This window comes from Cnephaeus nilssonii (assembly GCF_951640355.1).
Source record: "Cnephaeus nilssonii genome assembly, chromosome: 16".
NCBI lineage: Eukaryota > Metazoa > Chordata > Mammalia > Chiroptera > Vespertilionidae > Cnephaeus > Cnephaeus nilssonii.
Window position 1 is genome coordinate 19,029,042 of NC_137087.1, and position 18,833 is coordinate 19,047,874.

The 18,833-nt window shown below is 41.7% G+C and overlaps 1 protein-coding gene across 3 annotated transcripts in view; it reads left to right on the plus strand.

The window, feature by feature from the left end:
• Positions 1-18,833, plus strand: part of MICU1 (mitochondrial calcium uptake 1) — a 179,158-nt gene that overhangs the window by 153,319 nt on the left and 7,006 nt on the right. For all 3 annotated transcript variants that reach the window (XM_079793297.1, XM_079793295.1, XM_079793296.1), the window contains one exon: positions 16,336-16,425. In XM_079793297.1, coding sequence (XP_079649423.1) covers positions 16,336-16,425 — 90 coding nt within the window. The remainder of the gene's footprint in view (positions 1-16,335; positions 16,426-18,833) is intronic.

Below are 18,833 nucleotides of genomic sequence, written 5' to 3' on the forward strand. Positions count from 1 at the left end.
CTTTTACCTCCTTGGTTAAGTTTATTCCTAGGTATCTTAATTTTTTTGGTGCGATGGTAAATGGGATTGCTTTTTTAGTCTCTCTTTCTGTAAGTTCACTATTGGTGTATAGAAATGCCATAGATTTATTGGCGTTAACTTTGTATCCTGCTACATTGCCGGATTCATTTATTAAGTCTATTAGTTTTTTGATGGAGTCTTTTGGGTTTTTTATGTACAAAATCATGTCATCTGCAAATAAGGACAGCTTTACTTCTTCTTTTCCAATTTGGATGCCTTTATTTCTTCTTCTTGTCTAATTGCAATGGCTAATACTTCCAGTACTATGTCGAACAGGAGTGGTGAGAGTGGGCATCCTTGTCTTGTTCCTTTTCTTAGGGAAATGGTTTTAGTTTTTGCCCATTGAGTATGATGTTGGCTGTGGGTTTATCATATATGGCTTTTATTATGTTGAGGTATGATCCTTCTATTTCCATCTTGCTGAGAGTTTTTATCAAGAAAGGGTTTTGGATTTTGTCAAATGCTTTTTCTGCATCAATTGATATGACTATGCTCTTAATTTGTTTATGTGATATATCACATTTATTGATTTGCAGATATTGTATCATCCTTGCACCCCTGAGATAAATCCTACTTGGTCATGGTGTGTGATCTTTCTGATGTACTGCTGGATCCGATTTGCTAGAATTTTGTTGAGGATTTTGGCATCTATGTTCATGAGGGATATTGGCCTGTAATTCTCTTTCATTGTGTTATCTTTATCTGGATTTGGTATTAGGGTGATGCTGGCTTCATAGAAGGAGCTTGGAAGTGTTCCTTCCTCTTGGATTTTTTGGAATAGTTTGAGGAGGATAGGTTTTAGTTCTTCCTTGAATGTTTGGTAAAACTCCCCTGTGAAGCTGTCGGGCCCCAGGCTTTTGTTTGCCGGAAGCTTTGTGATGACTGCTTCAATTTCTTCTGTAGTTATTGGCCTATTGAGCTGTTTAGATTCTTTCTGGTTGAGTTTTGGAAGGTTGTATTTTTCTAGGAATATGTCCATTTCCTCCAGGTTGTCCAGTTTGTTGGAATAGAGTTGTTCATAGTATTTTTTAATAATCCTTTGTATTTCAGTGGTGTTTGTTGTTATTTCTCCTCTTTCATTTCTGATTTTGTTTATTTGGGCCCTCTCTCTTTGCATCTTGGTAAGCCTGACTAGAGGTTCATCAATCTTGTTTATCCTTTCAAAGAACCAGCTCTTGGTTTTGTTGATCTTTTGTATTGTCTTTTTGGTCTCTATGTCGTTTATCTCCGCTCTGATCTTTATTATCTCCTTCCTTCTGCTTACTCTGGGCTTTTCTTGTTGCTCTCTTTCTAACTCTTTGAGTTGTAGGGTTAGGTAATTTATTACCATTGTTTCTTGTTTTTTGCAGTAGGCTTGTAGAGCTATGAACTTCCCTCTCAAGACTGCTTTCATTGTGTCCCATAGATTTTGGATTGTTGTGTTTTCATTGTCATTTGTTGCCATGATGTTTTTTATTTCTTCTTTGATCTCTCTGGTAACCCAGTCATTGTTTGATAGTATTCTATTTAGTCTCCATGTGTTTTATTTTTTGGATTGTTTTTATTGTAGTTGATTTCCAGTTTTATGCCACTGTGATCTGAGAAGATGCTTGATATGATTTCTATCTTCTTGAATTTGAAGAGACTTTGCCTGTGACCCAATATATGGTCTATCTTTGAAAATGACCCATGTGCACTTGAGAAGAATGTATATTCTGTGGCTTTGGGGTGAAATGATCTGAAGATGTCAATTAATTCCATCTGGTCTAGTGAGTCATTTAGGATTGATGTTTCTTTGCTGATTTTTTTTTGTTGTTGTTTATGAGAATTTATTTTTTTATATTTTTTAAAATTTCTTTATTGATTAAAGTATCACATATTTGTCCTCATCCCCCCATTCCCATCCCACACCCCTCCCCACACATGCCCCCACCCCCCTGTTGTCCTTAACCGCTGGTTAGGCTCATATGCTTCTTTGCTGATTTTTTGTTTAGTGGATTTGTCCATTGGTGATAGTGGGGTATTAAAGTCTCCTACTATGATTGTATTGCTGTCAATCTTTCCCTTGATATCTTCCAGGAGTATTTTTATGTATTTGGGTGCTCCTGTATTGGGTGCGTATATGTTTACCAGAGTTATGTCTTCTAGTTGGATTGCTCCCTTTAGTATTATGAAGTGGCCTTCCTTATCTCTTTTTATGTCCTTCACTTTGAGATCTAATTTGTCAGATATAAGTATTGCTACTCCAGCTTTTTTTTCATTTCCATTCGCCTGAAAAACCTTTTTCCATCCCTTCACCCTCAGTCTGTGTGTGTCTTTTTTTCTGAGGTGGGTTTCTTGTAGACAGCAGATATATGGGTCATGTTTTCTTATCCAATCCATTACCCTACGTCTTTTGATTGGGGCATTTAAACCACTTACATTTAAAATTATTATTGATAGGTACTTGTTTGTCGCTATTTTTATTCTTTACCCCTGTGTTCCTTCTTCGCTTCCTGTTTCTGTTTGGTTTTTTTTACAGCAGACCCTTTAGCATTTCTTGCATTGCTGGTTTGGTGGTAATAAACTCCATTGGTATTAAACTCCTTTTTTGTCTGTGAAGCTCCTGATTTCACCTTCAATTTTGATTGATAGCCTTGCTGGGTACAGTATTCTTGGATTCAGACCCTTCCTTTGCATGACTTTGTATATTTATTTACATTCCCTTCTGGCCTGATGTGTTTCTGTTGAGAAATCAGTCGCTAGCCTGATGGGGGATCCTTTGTAGGTAACTTTCTGTCTCTCTCTGGCCGCTTTTAATATTCTTACTTTGTCGTTGGTGTTTGCCAATTTAACTATAATGTGCCTTGGCATCGGTCTTTTGGGGTTCATTTTGCTTGGGACTCTGTGAGCTTCTTGGATTGTGTGGGTTTTTTCTTCCCTATATCAGGGAAGTTTTCTGTCATTATTTCTTCAAACAGGTTTTCTATTCCTTGCTCAGTTTCCTCTCCTTCTATAACCCCTATTATGCGGATGTTGTTTTGTTTCATGTTGTCCCAAAGTTCCCTTAGGCTCCCCTCCTGCTTTTTAATTTTTTTTTTCTAGAAGCTGCTCTATTTGAGTATTTTTTCCTACCTTGTCTTCTAGCTCACTGATGGGGTCCTCTGCTTCTTCTAGTCTACTCTTGATACTTTCTATTGAGTTCTTTACAGCAGCAATGTCATTTTTCATTTCTTCTTGGTTCTTCTTCATTTCCTCTTGGTTCTTACACATATTGTCGAATTTGTCTTCCATTCTTTTCATCCACCTTATGACCATTTCTCTGAATTCTTTCTCTGACAGGTTGCTTGCCTCCATTTTGTTTACTTCCTTTTCTGGTGATGCCTGCTTTTCTTTCATATGCAGGCTATTTCTTTGTCTCCCCACGATCTCTCTTCTCTGGGTGTCTGGTTATGTAGTTCTCTCTCTCCTGTGTTGATTTAAAGGCACAAAATACAACACAACAAGGTACAACACACAAGGCACTGAACACAAATGTATTCACGATATTAATAACCCCAAATAAAGGTGACCACCAGAGAAAGGTGAATTAGAGGACAGGAGAGAAAGAAGAGGAAAAAAGGAAAAAAAAAAAAGGAGTGCAAAAATTAAATTGGGAAAAGGAAAAAAAAGTGAGAGAGAATAAGAAAGAAGAGGGGAAAAAACTATATATATGGTGAGAAAACTCCAATAGAACAGCCACTAATCCCAACAAATGCCAGCAACAAGTACCTGGAGGTGAATGCAAACTACAAACAACAACTAATATCAAGCAAGGCAAGGGAAAACAGAAGCAAAAAACAAACAAACACAAAACAAAACAAAAAAAAGAAAAAGAAAAACAATCTCACAAACAAGCATTAAAAAAATCAATATAATCAACAATCAAGCAAACAACAACAAAAGGACAGAGAGAGAAAAATTTGAATAGTGAAGAGGAGAGGTGTGTATGGACTTGGAGCAGGGGATTGGAAATTCGATATATAAGTAGGGTGAAATTTTAATAGGGGGTAAAAAGAAAGAATAGGAAAAATCTAAAGCATGAATAGGGTAAGAGAAACAGGACAACAAAAGGGGGAAAGTGCGAGAGTGTTGGCATAAAGGTAAAGTTGAGATAGAGTAAAATGATGCTAAAGGAAAGATGAAAATAGAATGTAGAACACTAATCCCAAAGTAAAATAAAGAGAAAATAAAATGACACTTTAAAAAAAAAAGGTAAAATAGTAGCAGTAATAATACTGATTGAAAATAAAAATGTAATAATTAAAAAGGTAAAATCAAGTGAGGAAAAAAGAAAAAAAATTAGTTTCTTAAGTAAAAGATTTTTTTTTAAATGTGCAGTAGTGAAGGTAATTCACTTCCTCTGCTATTCTGTTTGGCATGCCTGTTTCCTAGTCAGGACAGTATTGAAGTTCCCTGCGTTCCGCTGCTCCTCAGTGTTGTAAGCCAGTCCTGATTTTTAATCAGGCAGTACTCTCTATTTCTTGTTTTCCTTTATTTGTTTTTACACAAGAGTTAATTTGTGATTCAACCCCTGGGTGGCAGTGTTTCTGGATTGACCTCCAGGTCTATAGGTCCTCTCTAGCTAGTGTTTAGATTTGTTTCCCCTGTGGCACTTAATAATGTTTGGTGGAGTGGGTTGCCCCAGAGCTGGTTCTCTGATGGTTATTACCCGCTCTGATCCCCAGGTTCCAGAAAAACAACTTTACCCTGCAGTCTCTTAGAGTGATCCTATGTATTGGGCTTAGTAATCAGAAGCAAGGATTTAAAGAGAAAAAAATAAAAAAGAGCCAGAGTAAGTGTGTGAACTCCAGGGCTGCGCGCAAGTGTGCGCAGTCTTTTTTCCCCTTGGGTCTAAGCAGCCGGGACACTTTTAAAATTTTTAGGCTGTCCTTTTGCGCCCAGATCAAAATGGGTTGCTTTTTAGAGTTCCTTTCTGTTAGCAGCTCTGTGGACCCCCTTCCACATTCAGGGATCATGCCAGCCCCCACGGATTTTCCTAGGTGCAGACTTCCCCAGGTTCTCCAGCTCCCGCAGTGTGCGCGTTTCTCTCTCCTGCCAGGACCAGAGACCTCAACTCATCCCAGGCGAAATCTGACCTTTCCGTGGTGGAGTGTAGAGCTCCTCTGAATCCAAGTGCTTGCGCCACTTAGGGACCGGTGTTCTTGGGTTCACAGCTGTTCAGTGGGTGCCGTAGTTGTAGATTCCCTGGGCTTTTCAGGCAAATGATAACATCCACTTTCCCCTTCAAGATGGTGCGGTCTCTGCATCTGATCCGGTCGCTCCAGGAGGGAACCCAGCAGCAGTGGGGGCTACCTGATCAGGGGAGCCCTGTCCAGCAGTCCCCCACCATCACTTGGAGTATAGCTGTCCCTCTACTCCCCAACAAACACTCCCCGTGCAACCCTCAGCTGTTCTTTCTATCTGCTCCGGGACAAGGCTCGGGACACGTCTGTCTATTCCGCCGCCATTTTGTCTCTCTCAGGTTTGCCATTTTGAACCATGTTTCTCAGGATCTGAAGAAAGACAGGCTCTAGGTCAAGCATGTCAAACTCAAAGGCTAACATGGGCCAAATAAACAAGGCATGCAGCCCACGGGCCACGAGTTTGACATGCTTGCTCTAGGCTGTTTCCTCTGGCTAAGCGTTCACCATTTGCAGGGGGAGAATAAAGTCCTTTTGGAAATTATGGTGTTTTGAAGTTAGTACTCTTCTCGTAAGTATAAAATATGTCTGACATCTGTAGTGCACATTGTACTGCGACTTAGACTCTTGGAGCTGTTGTCTAATCTACTGTCTTATCCCACATCTGAACGTCTCAGTGGACGCATCTGTGTTCTTCACCTTTCTGAACATATTACTCTTCAGTGAAGAAATCAGTACACAAAATCCCAAAGAAATGTAAATAAGGTTGTATAGCATGGAAAGTTGGTATCCCTTTAAAAGATACTACTGAACAGCCCGGCCGGTGTGGTTCAGTGGTTGAGCATCGACCTATGAACCAGGAAATCACAGTTTGATTCCCGGTTGGGGTACTTGACTGGGTTGTGGGTTCCATCCCCAGTGTGGGGCATGCAGTAGGCAGCCGAACCATGATTCTCTCTCATCATTGATGTTTCTATCTCTCTCTCCCTCTCCCTTATTCTCTGAAATCAATAAAAATATTTTTTTCAAAAAAGAAATACACAGATATGGACTACTCAGCTTCTAATAATCAGGGTGTTCTTCACCACCTCTACTCATTGGAGTGGCAAGGATTTGTTATACTTTTAAATACTGTTCTAACATCTAGCATTTATTGAGCATTAACTATATGCAAGGAATTGGTAAGTATAGATTTTTGTTTTAAACTCAGACCAGAGTTCCAGTGCCTGCTACTCACTGGCTTTGTGACCTTTCCTCTGCCTGTTTATCTTATTAACGAGCCAGCAGGCTGGAAACAACCTATCCCAATGTGAAAACTCTGCAAAAGTCATATAATTTTTTTTAATTACCCTAGGGTCAAGCATGTCAAGCTCAAAGGCTAACACGGGCCAAATATATGAGGCATGGAGCCCACAGGCCATGAGTTAGGCAAGCATGCCCTAGAAGCTGATGAGACTTACTTTTGTTCTCTTAGGAAGTAGTAGTATCTACTGTTGTTTTTTTCATTCACTGTTGAGATTCAAATGATTTTAGAAGTTTTAAGTTGTTAGCACTTATTAATGAGGAGGATTGGAGCTTTTAGCTTTCCTAAGTTTCCTCATTCATCCAAAAATTCTTGGAGCCCTTGTTGGGCAGTTCAGTTGATGAGAGCATCGTCCTGATACACCAAGTTTCGGGTACAATCCCAGTCAGAGCACATACAGGAATCAACCAATGAATGCATAAATAAGTGGAACAACAAATCAATGTTTCTTTCTCTCTCTCTCTCTCTCTCTCTCTCTCTCTCTCTCTCTCTCTAAAACCAAGAAATAAAAAAAGAAATCTTAATAAGTAACAAAAATTAAAATAAGAATAAGGAATTAACTTTTGAAAAAATTCTTGGTATCATTGCTTTCAGAAAACATCATTATTTAAGTTCTCTGTACCTAGGAATAGCTAACCCCCCTCTTACTATCTCTAATATCCTCAGCATTGAAGGGGAAATTTTCAACTAGACTGTAAACTCTCGAGGACATGAACCATGTGTTCCACATCTTTATATTCTACTCTGAGCCTAGAACCGTTCAGCATATACAGTGATATTCAGTTAATGTTGAATAAGTTAGTAAACATGTAAACATGATCTGATCCTGGGAATATGGTGAAATGCTCTAATAAAGACCTAGGGTGAGGGGAAGATGATATGACTATGATACCTTCCCAGGTCATTAATTTTCTTGACACCAAGAGCAAGTCACTTCTCTGACCCTCGGGTTAGAGTTATATTAAATATCTCTAAGGTTCTCCCATATTTGAAATTCTATGACTATAACTAAATCAGCTTTTTATGTAATGTAGTAATGTTTTAAGGGACATGTTACAGCCTAAAGTTATATCCAAATCTGTGTGAAAATGAGCTAACTTATAATTATAAGATACATTTGAAATCAGAGCAAAGCTGTTGAATTCCCAAAAGAAGGATGGAACTTTTATGTTCTTTTTCAGAAATTTAAAATTTAATTAGACCTTGATTAGTGCCTCTATAAGATCTAATTAATGGAGCTTGGTTTAGTAGTTGCAGAAGAGTGACCGTTCTTTGAATGTACCTCAGGTGGGAATATCTACATATAAAGTATGATTTGAGGAACTTCCAAAGGACATCCCAACCATAAATACCTTCCTCACTTAGCTTTCTTACTGTATAACAAATTATTACAAATTTAGCAGCTTAAAACAGTTTATTAAACAAATTTAGCAGTTTATTTTCTCAGTTTCTATAAGTCAGAGTCTAAGCACAGCATAGCTGGGTTCTCTTAACAAGGCTGAAACCAAGGTGTCAGAATGGCAGCACACTCATCTGGAGTTTAGGATCCTCTTCCAAGCTTATTTGGGTTCTTGGCAGAATTTTGTTCCTTTCAGTTATAGGACTGAGGTCCCCTTTCTATTGCTGGCCATAGACTAGGGATCACTCTCAGCAGGTCACCGCAAATCTTTACCATGTTATTCTCACAGGCCCTCTCACAACATAGCAACTCACCTCTTCAAAGCCAGCAGGAGAAACTCTTTCCCCAGTGTGCTGAGATGGATTCTTACGTTATACAATCACTAGAGGCCCGATGCACAAAATTCGTGCAAGGGGCTCGGCTCTCGCAGCCGCCCCAACTGCTGCCTCAGCCCTCGCAGCAGCCCCGGCTTCGTACGGAAGGTCGTCCAGAAGGTCGTTTGGGTGGTTGTTCACTGTTTGGCCATCCAGTGTAATTAGCATATTATGCTTCTACTATTACAGATAATCCTGGGAATGATTATCCCATACTTTCTCCATATAAAGTAACCTAAATCACAGGAGTAGTATCCCATCAGATTCACAGGTTCTGTCCAGATTCAAGGAGAGGAGATGATACAGGATGCGTATACCAGAGGGTGGAAATGGGACCATCTCAGAATTCTGCCCACCACACCTGAATTTCAGAAATTCCCACCTTTAGATTTTCATTGAGGACTTCTCAAGATATGGACATTTTAACTGATTTAAGCCATGTTATCCTATATAATAAAACCCTAATATGCAAATTAACCAAACAGCGGAACTACTGGTCGCTGTGACGTGCACTGCCCACCAGGGGGCAGATGCTCAACGCAGGAGCTGCCCCCTGGTGGTCAGTGCACTTCCATAGGGGGAGCGCCGCTCAGCCAGAAGCCGGGCTCACAGCAAGCACAGCAGCGGTGGCGGGAGCCTCTCCTGCCTCCACTGCAGGCAGGCAGTAAGGAGCGAGGGGTCCCAGACTGCGAGAGGGATTCCCTTACCCCCTCCCCCAGTTCACGAATCTCATGCACCAGGCCTCTAGTCTAAAAATAACAACATGGCACCCTGGCCAGTGTGGTTCAGTTGATTGAGCCTCGTCCCATACACCAAGAGATTGCTGGTTTGATTCCCAGTCAAAGCACATGCCTGGGTTGCAGGCTTGATCCCCAGTAGAGGGCTTGCAGGAGGCAGCTGATCCACGTTTCTCTCTCATAGATGTTTCTCCATCTCCCTTCCTCTCTCTAAAATCAATAAGAAAATAAAAATAAAATTTTAAATAAAAATAACAACATGGCAGTCATAAAATTTAAGGCTGGAATGGAGCTTAGAAATCATAAACCCCTACTTTATTATTTTTAACCTCTTCATTTACACATGAAGGAAATGACTTGCTCAAATCACAGCTAATGTGATGCAAAACAGACTGGAGATTCAGGCTCACTGCCTTCCATGCCACTGTTTGGTACATGGTACACTACTGCTAGAAGAACCTAGAAGATGATATAGGGGACGCAGTGCTTATATGTGAGGGCAGAAATAGGGGGAAATTCACAGTAAGACTATGGGAGGGTACCCCCCAGGACAGCCATAGCATAAAGGCAGGAGGCAGGAATGCCATAAGGATGTGTGGGGAAGAAGTTTTGGGGGAAAGAGTTTCCATTTTATAAATTCTTTTAAAGTTTGTGGGAGGCATGCCCCAGTTCTTCAGTTCATCATTTCATTTTGTAAAAACATTTATATCTGAAGAAGAATGTTTGCCAGGATTCCATTCATTTATGACAAAGTCAGCCTGGCCATGTAGATCAGTGGTTGAGCGTCGACCCATGAACCAGAAGGTCATAGTTCAATTCCTGGTCAGGGCACATGCCTGGGTTGCAGGCTCAATCCCCAGTAGGTGTGCAGGAGGCAGTTGATCAATGCTTCTCTTTCATCGTTGATGTTTCTGTCTCTCCCTCTCCCTTCCTCTCTCTGAAATCAGTGTGTGTGTTTAAAAAATATATATATATTTAAAAAAAGATTTTATAAAAAAGACAAAGTCATCCATCTTTAAAGTAAAATTATTCATGATGTAGACAAGAAAGCTCCAATTCTGAAAGAAATGTTTGCTTTATGAGGCATTTTCTCTGTAGAGACCTGGTTTATTTCCTCACATTTAAAGTCGCTTAGCAATTCTAAAGATTGATTCTGACTTAACTATATTGCTTTGAATATATTGTTTTAGTAAAATTTTATAAACGATCTTGGGGAGAGAGAGTGAACTGCTTCAGGGATTCGTGATTACCAGTGGGAGAGAGAGGAGGCTGAGGGTGGGATAAACTGTCAAAACATCCACATAAATAGATAAGCAGGGACAAAATCTGCCAACATTACATCCTACAGAGAAAAGGATCAGAAAGGAATTACACCAAGTGGGGAAGTAGAGTGATTTAGTATTTATTGCAACTACTGCTTCTTCGGGGATTTCAAGGTTTACTACTCTTCAAAGCTTCTGAAGCTTTCATAAGACACTTATAAATGTGAAGAGTATTTAGCCTTCATATAACTTCAGCAAACTGACTTTAAATATGTCAGTTGCTCTTACTTTAGCTGTCAGAGATTCAGACTCTGTTGAAGTTGACAATTATAGACCACGAAGAAAGTAATTTTGTAAAAGGGGAGATAAAAAGTACTTCCTCTTTAAGATTGAGGTTAGAATAAACTAAAAATTGGTGAAATAAATAATAATACATCCTGTTGGTAAAATACTATGCAGCTGTTAAAAAGGAACTGTTGCCCTAGCCCATGTGGCTCAGTTGGTTGAGCATCATCCCTTGCACCAAAAGGTCACAGGTTCGATTCCTGGTCAGGGCACATACCCAGGTTGCAAGTTTGATCACAACCATTGGATGTTTCCCTCTCACATTGATGTTTCTCTCTCTCTCTCTCTCTTCCTCTCCCTCTCTCTTCCTCTCTCTCCAAAAAAATCAATAAAAATATTTCTTAATGGAACTGTTTATGAACTTGTATGAAATTATTTCTCAGATGTGTTATTAAATGAGTAAAGCAAAGCTGCATATTTTGGTATACTACCATTTTTTGTGAGAAGAAATGAATAAATATTTCATTTTATATCCATAAACTATTTCTGGGGAAACTGGAGATACTGGTTGCCTCTGGATGACCAGGTGACAACTGGAGTGTAAGGTGGGGAGGGAGACTTTAACCCTTTTATACCATTTGAATTTTAAAACAGGAGAATATATTGCTTAATGAAAAATAACTTTTTAAAATAAAAAGAATGAAATTTTAAAGAGTCTAAGAGGGAAAGCAAATTAATATGGGAAATTGGTCTCCAAACAAGACCTGGCTTCATTATGAAGATGTCCTTTCAAGGAGACTTGACTAGCCCTCTGTAAAATCTATTCTAACCGTCTCGTGTGCCCTCTCTCCACCCCCCATCCTGTCTCCTGTACCTGCTCTAGCTCTAGCCAGGCATTAGCATCCCCTCCTGCTTTCAGTACTTTATTCAAGCTGATTCCCCCATCCCCACCCCATATCACCCACTACCATGCATGCCCACATCTGGAGCAGTCTTTTTAGTCCTTAGGATTCAGATCCCAAATGTACCTCCTACCCAATACAGACTATCCTACTATAACTCAGATGGGTTGTTAATATGTCTGATATTTCTCCTGTGTATTTCTCAATCTTAATGGCATGTATGATTTCTCCACTAAAATGGATCGCCCTCTTGATCTTGGTGTCAGCTGGAATCACTGACTACCAAATGGTGCTAAGCAAGTAAGCCCACTGAAGCATCAGCTCTGAGGTTCAGAAGCCTGACTGCAGGTTTTCTCCTCAGCATGTACAGTGTTTAGGAGCCAGGACCTCTCTCACCATTGGCAGCCTGAGCACAGAGGGACAACCTGCCTGTGGCTCGAAAGCACCGTGCAGAACAAGGACTGTTATAATTGTCATTATCAGTATACTGTATTCCTCCTGGCTTCTTAAATTGCTAGTTCTCCTAAATGCTATCTTCTACCCCACCCCCAAATCAGGTGTGTGTTATATTAGCCAAAGTATCCTGGAAGAAGAAGATAAAAAAAAGAAAGGCCCACCCGGCCAGTTTGGCTCAGTGGTTGAGCATTGACCTATGAATCAGAAGGTCACAGTTCGATTCCCAGGCAGGGCACATGCCCGGTTGCAGGCTGGATCCCTGGTAGGGAGCGTGCAGAAGTCAGCTGATTGATGATTCTCTCTCATCATTGATGTTTCTCTCTCTCTCTCTCTCTCTCTCTCTCTCTCTCTCTCTCTCTCTCTCTTCCTCTCTCTGAAATAAAAAAATATATGTGTTAAAAAATAAAGAGAAAAGCAAATACCCTTTAAGTGAAAATCCTTCCTTCTCTCCCCACACCTCCCCCCAAAGCCATCTTGGGCTGAAGAAACTAAGACATCTGCATCATAAGCCTTTCCAGGGCTGAAGCAGCAGTGCCTCCCCTCATGTAACCTTGGCAGTCACAAGCCAGCTCTTGGATCTCTCCACTGCGGAAATAATCACATGGCCACACAGCTAGAGACTGTCAGCCCAACTTGGCATATCACCTCTCCAAACACCTTTGCGTAGGAGGAGGCGGGCAGCTCCTAACTGGGTCATGCTGCCCATAGCTGTGTCTGTGCCTCAGAGGCAGCTGTGGGAAATGCTCCCAGGCCACCTTTATTTCACATGCTTTTCATTGGGTTGCAGTTTAATAAACCTTTTCAGTTGTCTGTGAAATTGTCAGTAAGTTACAAGGGAATGCTTATGTCTTCCACTGGATATATCTGTGGTCACACTATAAAGCTGCCTCCTCACAACCCCCAGCTAATCAACCCTCCTCACTAGCACTCAGGATTTCCCAATTTGGCTTTTCTCTCCTCTGAGCTCTTTCTTTTGTTTAGAGTAATAGTCATTGAGGAGAATAGTATTGTCCAGATAAGGGATCAAGTAGACCCAGTGTGTATAGGGGAAAGGTCATTGGGTTGGAGGTCAGGAGACCTAGATCCTAGAGCCAGCTGCTACCAGCTAGCTTTGTGACCCTGGGCAAGTCATTTAACCCCTCTGGATTTCACATTTCCTCTGAGGTCTCTTCCAATTCTAAGATTCTCTGGTTCCATGTGGATATGTGGCTCTTGTCACTTCAGAACTCTCCTTTCTTCTGTTTGGCTACTGTGGTAAATAGTTTTATGTAATACTAGAGGCCCAGTGCACAGAATTTCATGCACTGGGAGGGTGGGGGTCCCTCAGCCTGGCCTGCACCCTCTTGCAGTCCGGGACCCCTTACTCCTTACCACCCGCCTGCAGCAGAGGCAGGAGAGGCTCCTGCCACCACTGCTGCGCTCTCCAGCCATGAGCCCGGCCTCTGGCTAAGTGGCGCTCCCCTTGTGGGAGCGCACTAACCACCAGGGGGGCGGTTCCTGCATTGAGCGTCTGCCCCCTGATGGTCAGTACGCATCATAGCGACTGATTGTTCCGCCGTTTGGACGATTTGCATATTAGGGTTTATTATATAGGATTGCTTCTAACATTATAGTCACATAAATTCAGCGTGTGTTTCTCTCTACTGTTGAATTGTCCAGCCGTGGAACATGCCAGAGAGTAAACTTGGAACTTGGCACAACTCAGATTCTGTTTGGACTTTTTGGAAGGCCAGATGGTACCACATTTTTTAGTGCCAGTTGAGCCCACTTCTTCAAATTCTCCCCTAACCCAATCTAGTAGAAATCACCCAATCTTGTGTCCACCTATTATTCAGGCAGCTGGGCCAAATTTGTACAAAAGGAGTACATAGGCCTTGGAAACCTAAGCTTTCTCCAGGGTGATTTCATGCTCCATGTAGCCATCTTTCAGATTGGCAACTGGAATTTCAGCCATCAATCAAACTCCTCTACCAACAGCTGGTCTGCATGGGGAAGTCGGCCTCTGCAGGGGAAGGGGGGAGTTCTGCTTACTGTGATTTGATTACGACTTAGTGATTTATTCAGGGACGTGGAAGCAAATATGAATGAGCCAACTCTCAGGACCGGCTGTCGAGTGCTTGGCTCCTAATCTGCTGTCATCCCACTTGTCCCGAGCACTCCCGGCTTGACAGCTCACCAGCTAGTTAAATGTTTGTTTCCTCCTCTGCTCTGATTCATATCCTGGGGCCTATGGAAGGGCAGCCCCACCAGGCTGTTTGCTGACTGGTTACATCCCAGTGGTTTGAGTTGTGATGCCTTAGCGGCCCTGGGTGTTCCTCCTGTAGCACAGTGGTGTCGGAGCCGCCATACGAGATGGAGAATAATCTGTAGCTGCACTGTCACAGGATGGCATTTGTGAGGAGGCATTCCTGCTGGTGGCCTCCAGAGGTCCCTCTTCCACAGCCACTTAATACTTTCATGAGCTTTCACTCACAGTTCTCAAGAGCTTGCACTGACATCCTTAGATACTGTTTTAGTTCATGGTTTTTTAGAGGAAAGGGCCCATCTTCATGGGGAGAAGGATGGGCACCCGGAATATCAAGAGGAATTGGCAGTAGGCACTGTGCCCTGAGAGAATGGAGGAACTGGGGAGGAGACAGAGAGGATACTTATCAGTTATGACAGAGTGAGAGATTGATGTGAAATGCAGAAAAAAGGGATGGTTAACAAAAAGCATTCGTGTTTATGTAATACACGGATACAGGAGTCTTGATCTACTTCTCAGAACATATTTCTGTAGCCATGGGGGCGATCACAGTTTGAGAGCATCCAATGTTTTCACTGAGCAGTCTTCTGAGGTGAACTGAGTTTCCTGAGTCTAGTTTCCAACTGAGAAGTATAATAACCAGCTGTTACCATTTTAGTTCTGTATGTAGTTACTATTCCCATTGTCAATTGGCCTATGATTTCTGTTCCTTCCCCGAGCAGTTGAGTTACCAGGAATCCGTTCTTCCTGGGCCAGCTGACAAAATCGAGTGTCTAGACCCAGGAGGCTAAGTTTCTAAACCCTGTAACTTGTGCAGGCGTGAGATGCCCGATCCCCTTTCAGCAGTTAACCACAGCCCATGAGCATCCACCACAATAGTATTTTTTGCTTAAATCTTTTATTTCCAAGGGGCATTGGTTCCTCCACCCTAACTCACATCTGAGAGAGAGGGCAGTCTGAATAGTAACCCAAAGCTGCGTGGAGGAGGAAGCTGGCTCTTCCCACCCTCCTGAGCAGCCTAGTGCCCCTCAAGCCAGAGGCTTTGAACACTAGGGTGTAGCCTAGCTTGTGGCTAATATTACCTTTCCTGTACCCTTTGCCACAGAGATCCTCAGCTATATCTGTATACCTCCACCCCAACCCTACCCTCAGATTCTAGAAAACACCAATAAACTCTTTTTGCATACTAAACCACCTCAGCAGTTATCTTGTGACATTCCCTCATTTGAATGAGAAAATTAAATCTAAAAAGGTTAAGCTACTCCATTCACACAGAATGTTGGTGGTGGAGCCAGGACTGAAGCTCAGGTCTTGTGACTTCAAGCCCAGCCTTCCCACTGCATCACCCCACTCCCCTGCATTGCTCTGGCATTTGTATCTGCACTGAATAGTGGAGGTGACAGAGGTGAAGTGAAAGACCAAATGTAGGAAAAAATGACAAGAAAGAACTGAAGTTATAGGGATTACATAGGCAGAGAAGGCACACAACTCTAGTTTAAGTTCACGTTGCTTCTGGGTAAGTATAAATGAATTCTTTCCTTTCCTCCATGTTTTACCTCACTTAAGAGTAAGTGTGTCTAGAAGCAATAGCATAATTAATGCATATATAAAATTTATAGATGTAGGTAGATCTCTATAAATGGGATAAAAGGCAGTGGAAACTGCCTAGTCCTTCCTGGCTTATTTTTTCATGAGAACACACTTCTCACATGATTGCTAGTGTTTAACAGTAAATGTCAGAAAAAGAGAAAATGGCATGAGAGAAAAGATTTTCTGGAGGTCGGAAAAAGACGAACAAAAAAGGCTGCATTCTGAACTAGTAAGATGGGCCACCCCTTATCCCCAGGGGCTGAGTTAGAAAGGATGAGGCGGCTGGTGGGAAACCTGTAGGGAGGAGGGGCCAGGAGCTCGTCCATGCAGGTCTTACTGTCAATCAGGAACTGAAGGGGGAGCCTCCTCATTTCCCACCTCCCCTTCCTTTTGCTACCAGGTATTTTCTTTACTTTTGTTATCATGTTCTTTCCAGTAGGTTATGGATTAAAAACTATCATTTTCTTAAATACAGTTGAAAACTCTTTATTATGACTGAGTAGTTTTATCCACTTCATTTAGAGAAAGCAAAATGCAAGTCCCTCTGCTATGCTAATTTAGCATCTTCCTTTCTTCTTCAGTGACCATGCAGCAGGTGGCCAGGACAGTGGCTAAAGTGGAGCTCTCAGACCATGTGTGTGATGTGGTGTTTGCGCTCTTTGACTGTGATGGTGAGTGGGGCCCTCTGGAGTCAGGCGGGAGGACTCGGCGACTGCCCTTGAAAGGGACACTGTTTGGAATGGAGCCTGGCAGACAGCTGCATGCAGTAGCCCACACCTCTTTAGCCTACTCCTTCCCCACATCAGTAGTTCAGCCCTCAGCATCATGACATTGAAGAGAGTTCGAGTGAATAGCATTACTGTAGAGAATAGCATTACTGTCCAAAGATTTTTTTATAATATATTTTTATTGATTTCAGAGATAGGAAGGAAGAGGGAGAAAGAGATAGAAACATCAATGATGAAAGGAAATCATCGATTGGCTGCCTCCTGCATGTCCCCTATTGAGGATTGAGCCCACAACCCAGGCATGTGCCCTTGACCGGAATCAAACCTGGGACTCTTCAGTCCACAGGCTGACACTCTGTCCTCTGAGCCAAACCAGTTAGGGCTCCAAAGATATTTTTAATTGATTTTTTTAGAGAGAGAAATGGAGAGAGAAACAGAAACATTGGTTGCCTCGCACATGTGCCCTCGAGCCCACAATCTGGATATGTGCTCTGACCAGGAATCGAACCCACCACCTTTTGGTGTACGGGACAGTGCTCCAACCAACTGAGCCATAACAGGCCAGGGCCCTTCCCCAGATATTTTTACTCTAATCACATTCAGGGGGCTTGTTGTTTTTTAAGAAACATTTATTTTTGTAATATTTGAAGCCGATATCCTAGAGCTGGTCTGTGAGGTGAATCAGAGAATAAAGGCAACCAGCCTCACAGTTCTCTACTCCTAGGAGGGCCTGGGAAATTAATTTGATTTTCCAGCCTTTCAGAAGTAGGCCCTGCCAATATCTACTTGAGTCACCTTTAGAAAATCATTTAACATCTCTGGGGCTTATTTTCTTAATCTACAGAAAAAGGAAGTACATATTAAATTAAAAAGCCATTATCATTACAAATTGGTAGTTACAAAATAGGCTTGAGGAGGAAATAGGGAATACAGTCAATAATATTGTAATAACTATGTATGGTGCCAGTTGGGTACTAGCATTATCAGGGGGATCACTTTGTAAATTATATAACTGTGTACAGTATGCTATACACTTGAAACTAATATAAAATAATATTATCAATATTACTGTATTAAAAAAAATAAGAAGACATTGTTATTTCTACCAGTGCAAGGTCTTAGGTTAAAATGTCAGAGGACCGAGGACTTGTTCAGCAAAGAATTTAGAGTTGCACTCACAGGTCACACACACACACACAATGACATCGAGTCATACACCTGGTTCAGAGGTGACAGAACCATACAGACTAGTGAGCTATGGCCTTAGGGAAGCAGGAAACAAATCCCACAGTAATTTGAATGAAATGACCTCAGATTTTTTCATCTGAAGCTTCATTTTATATACAAAATATTAAGAATCTTGTTTAGACTTTTTGCTCTTTTAATTACATTTTTAGTAAGCCATATTATTGATTGCTTCAGCCCAGACAGGCTACTTTTAATATTGAAATATACATACAGAAAAGTGTAAATATCATAAATGTATAGATTGATGAATTTTTAAAATATATTTTTATTGATCTCAGAGAGGAAAGGAGAGGGAGAGATAAAAATATCAATGATGAGAGAAAATCATTGATCGGCTGCCTCCTGCACACCCCCTACTGGAGATGGAGCCTGAAACCCGGGCATGTGTCCTGATTTGGAATCAAATCATGACTATCTGGTTCATAGACTGATGCTCAACCACTGAGCCACACCTGCCGGGCAGACTGATGAATTTTTAAAAGCTGAACATACCTATGTAACAACCATTGTCCAGATACAGCACATGACTTGGACCACAGAGGACCTCTGCTGCTGCCTTCCGGTCACTTCCACTCCCAGGGGCAGCCACTCTCCTGACTGACAGCACCATAGACTAGTTTGCCTGTTTTTGTTTGTTTAATCTTGCTGTGAGGTATCTCTGGGGTATCTCTGTGGTTGCGCATGCTCTCTTCAGCCAGAAACAGGCTGTTCAGGTTTTCAGGTACTCCGTACAAAAGTAAACCATCTAGTCCCTCTTTGCACTCTCTTCCCAGACCGGTCATTAGTAAAGAGGTCTGTTTGCTGGTTTCCTGTTGCTTCATCACCCCCAGTAAGGCAGACATTTAGTCCTGGGCATCTAGTCAAAGATTAACTGCCTTCTACTGTTGGAGTGGTTACTGTTCCGTGTGACTTGAGAGGTGACCTTTGGTGAAACCAGATGCTCTCCAAGTTCTCTTCCAGACCTGAGCGTCTGCCATGGGAGAGGGTGGATGGGAATCCTTGAGAAAATGGGCTCAACCCAAAGCCAGATAGTGATTTTGGTTTTCACCATGAACAACCCTCATCTCTCATCTGGACTGTTGTAACAATCTCCTAAATGACCC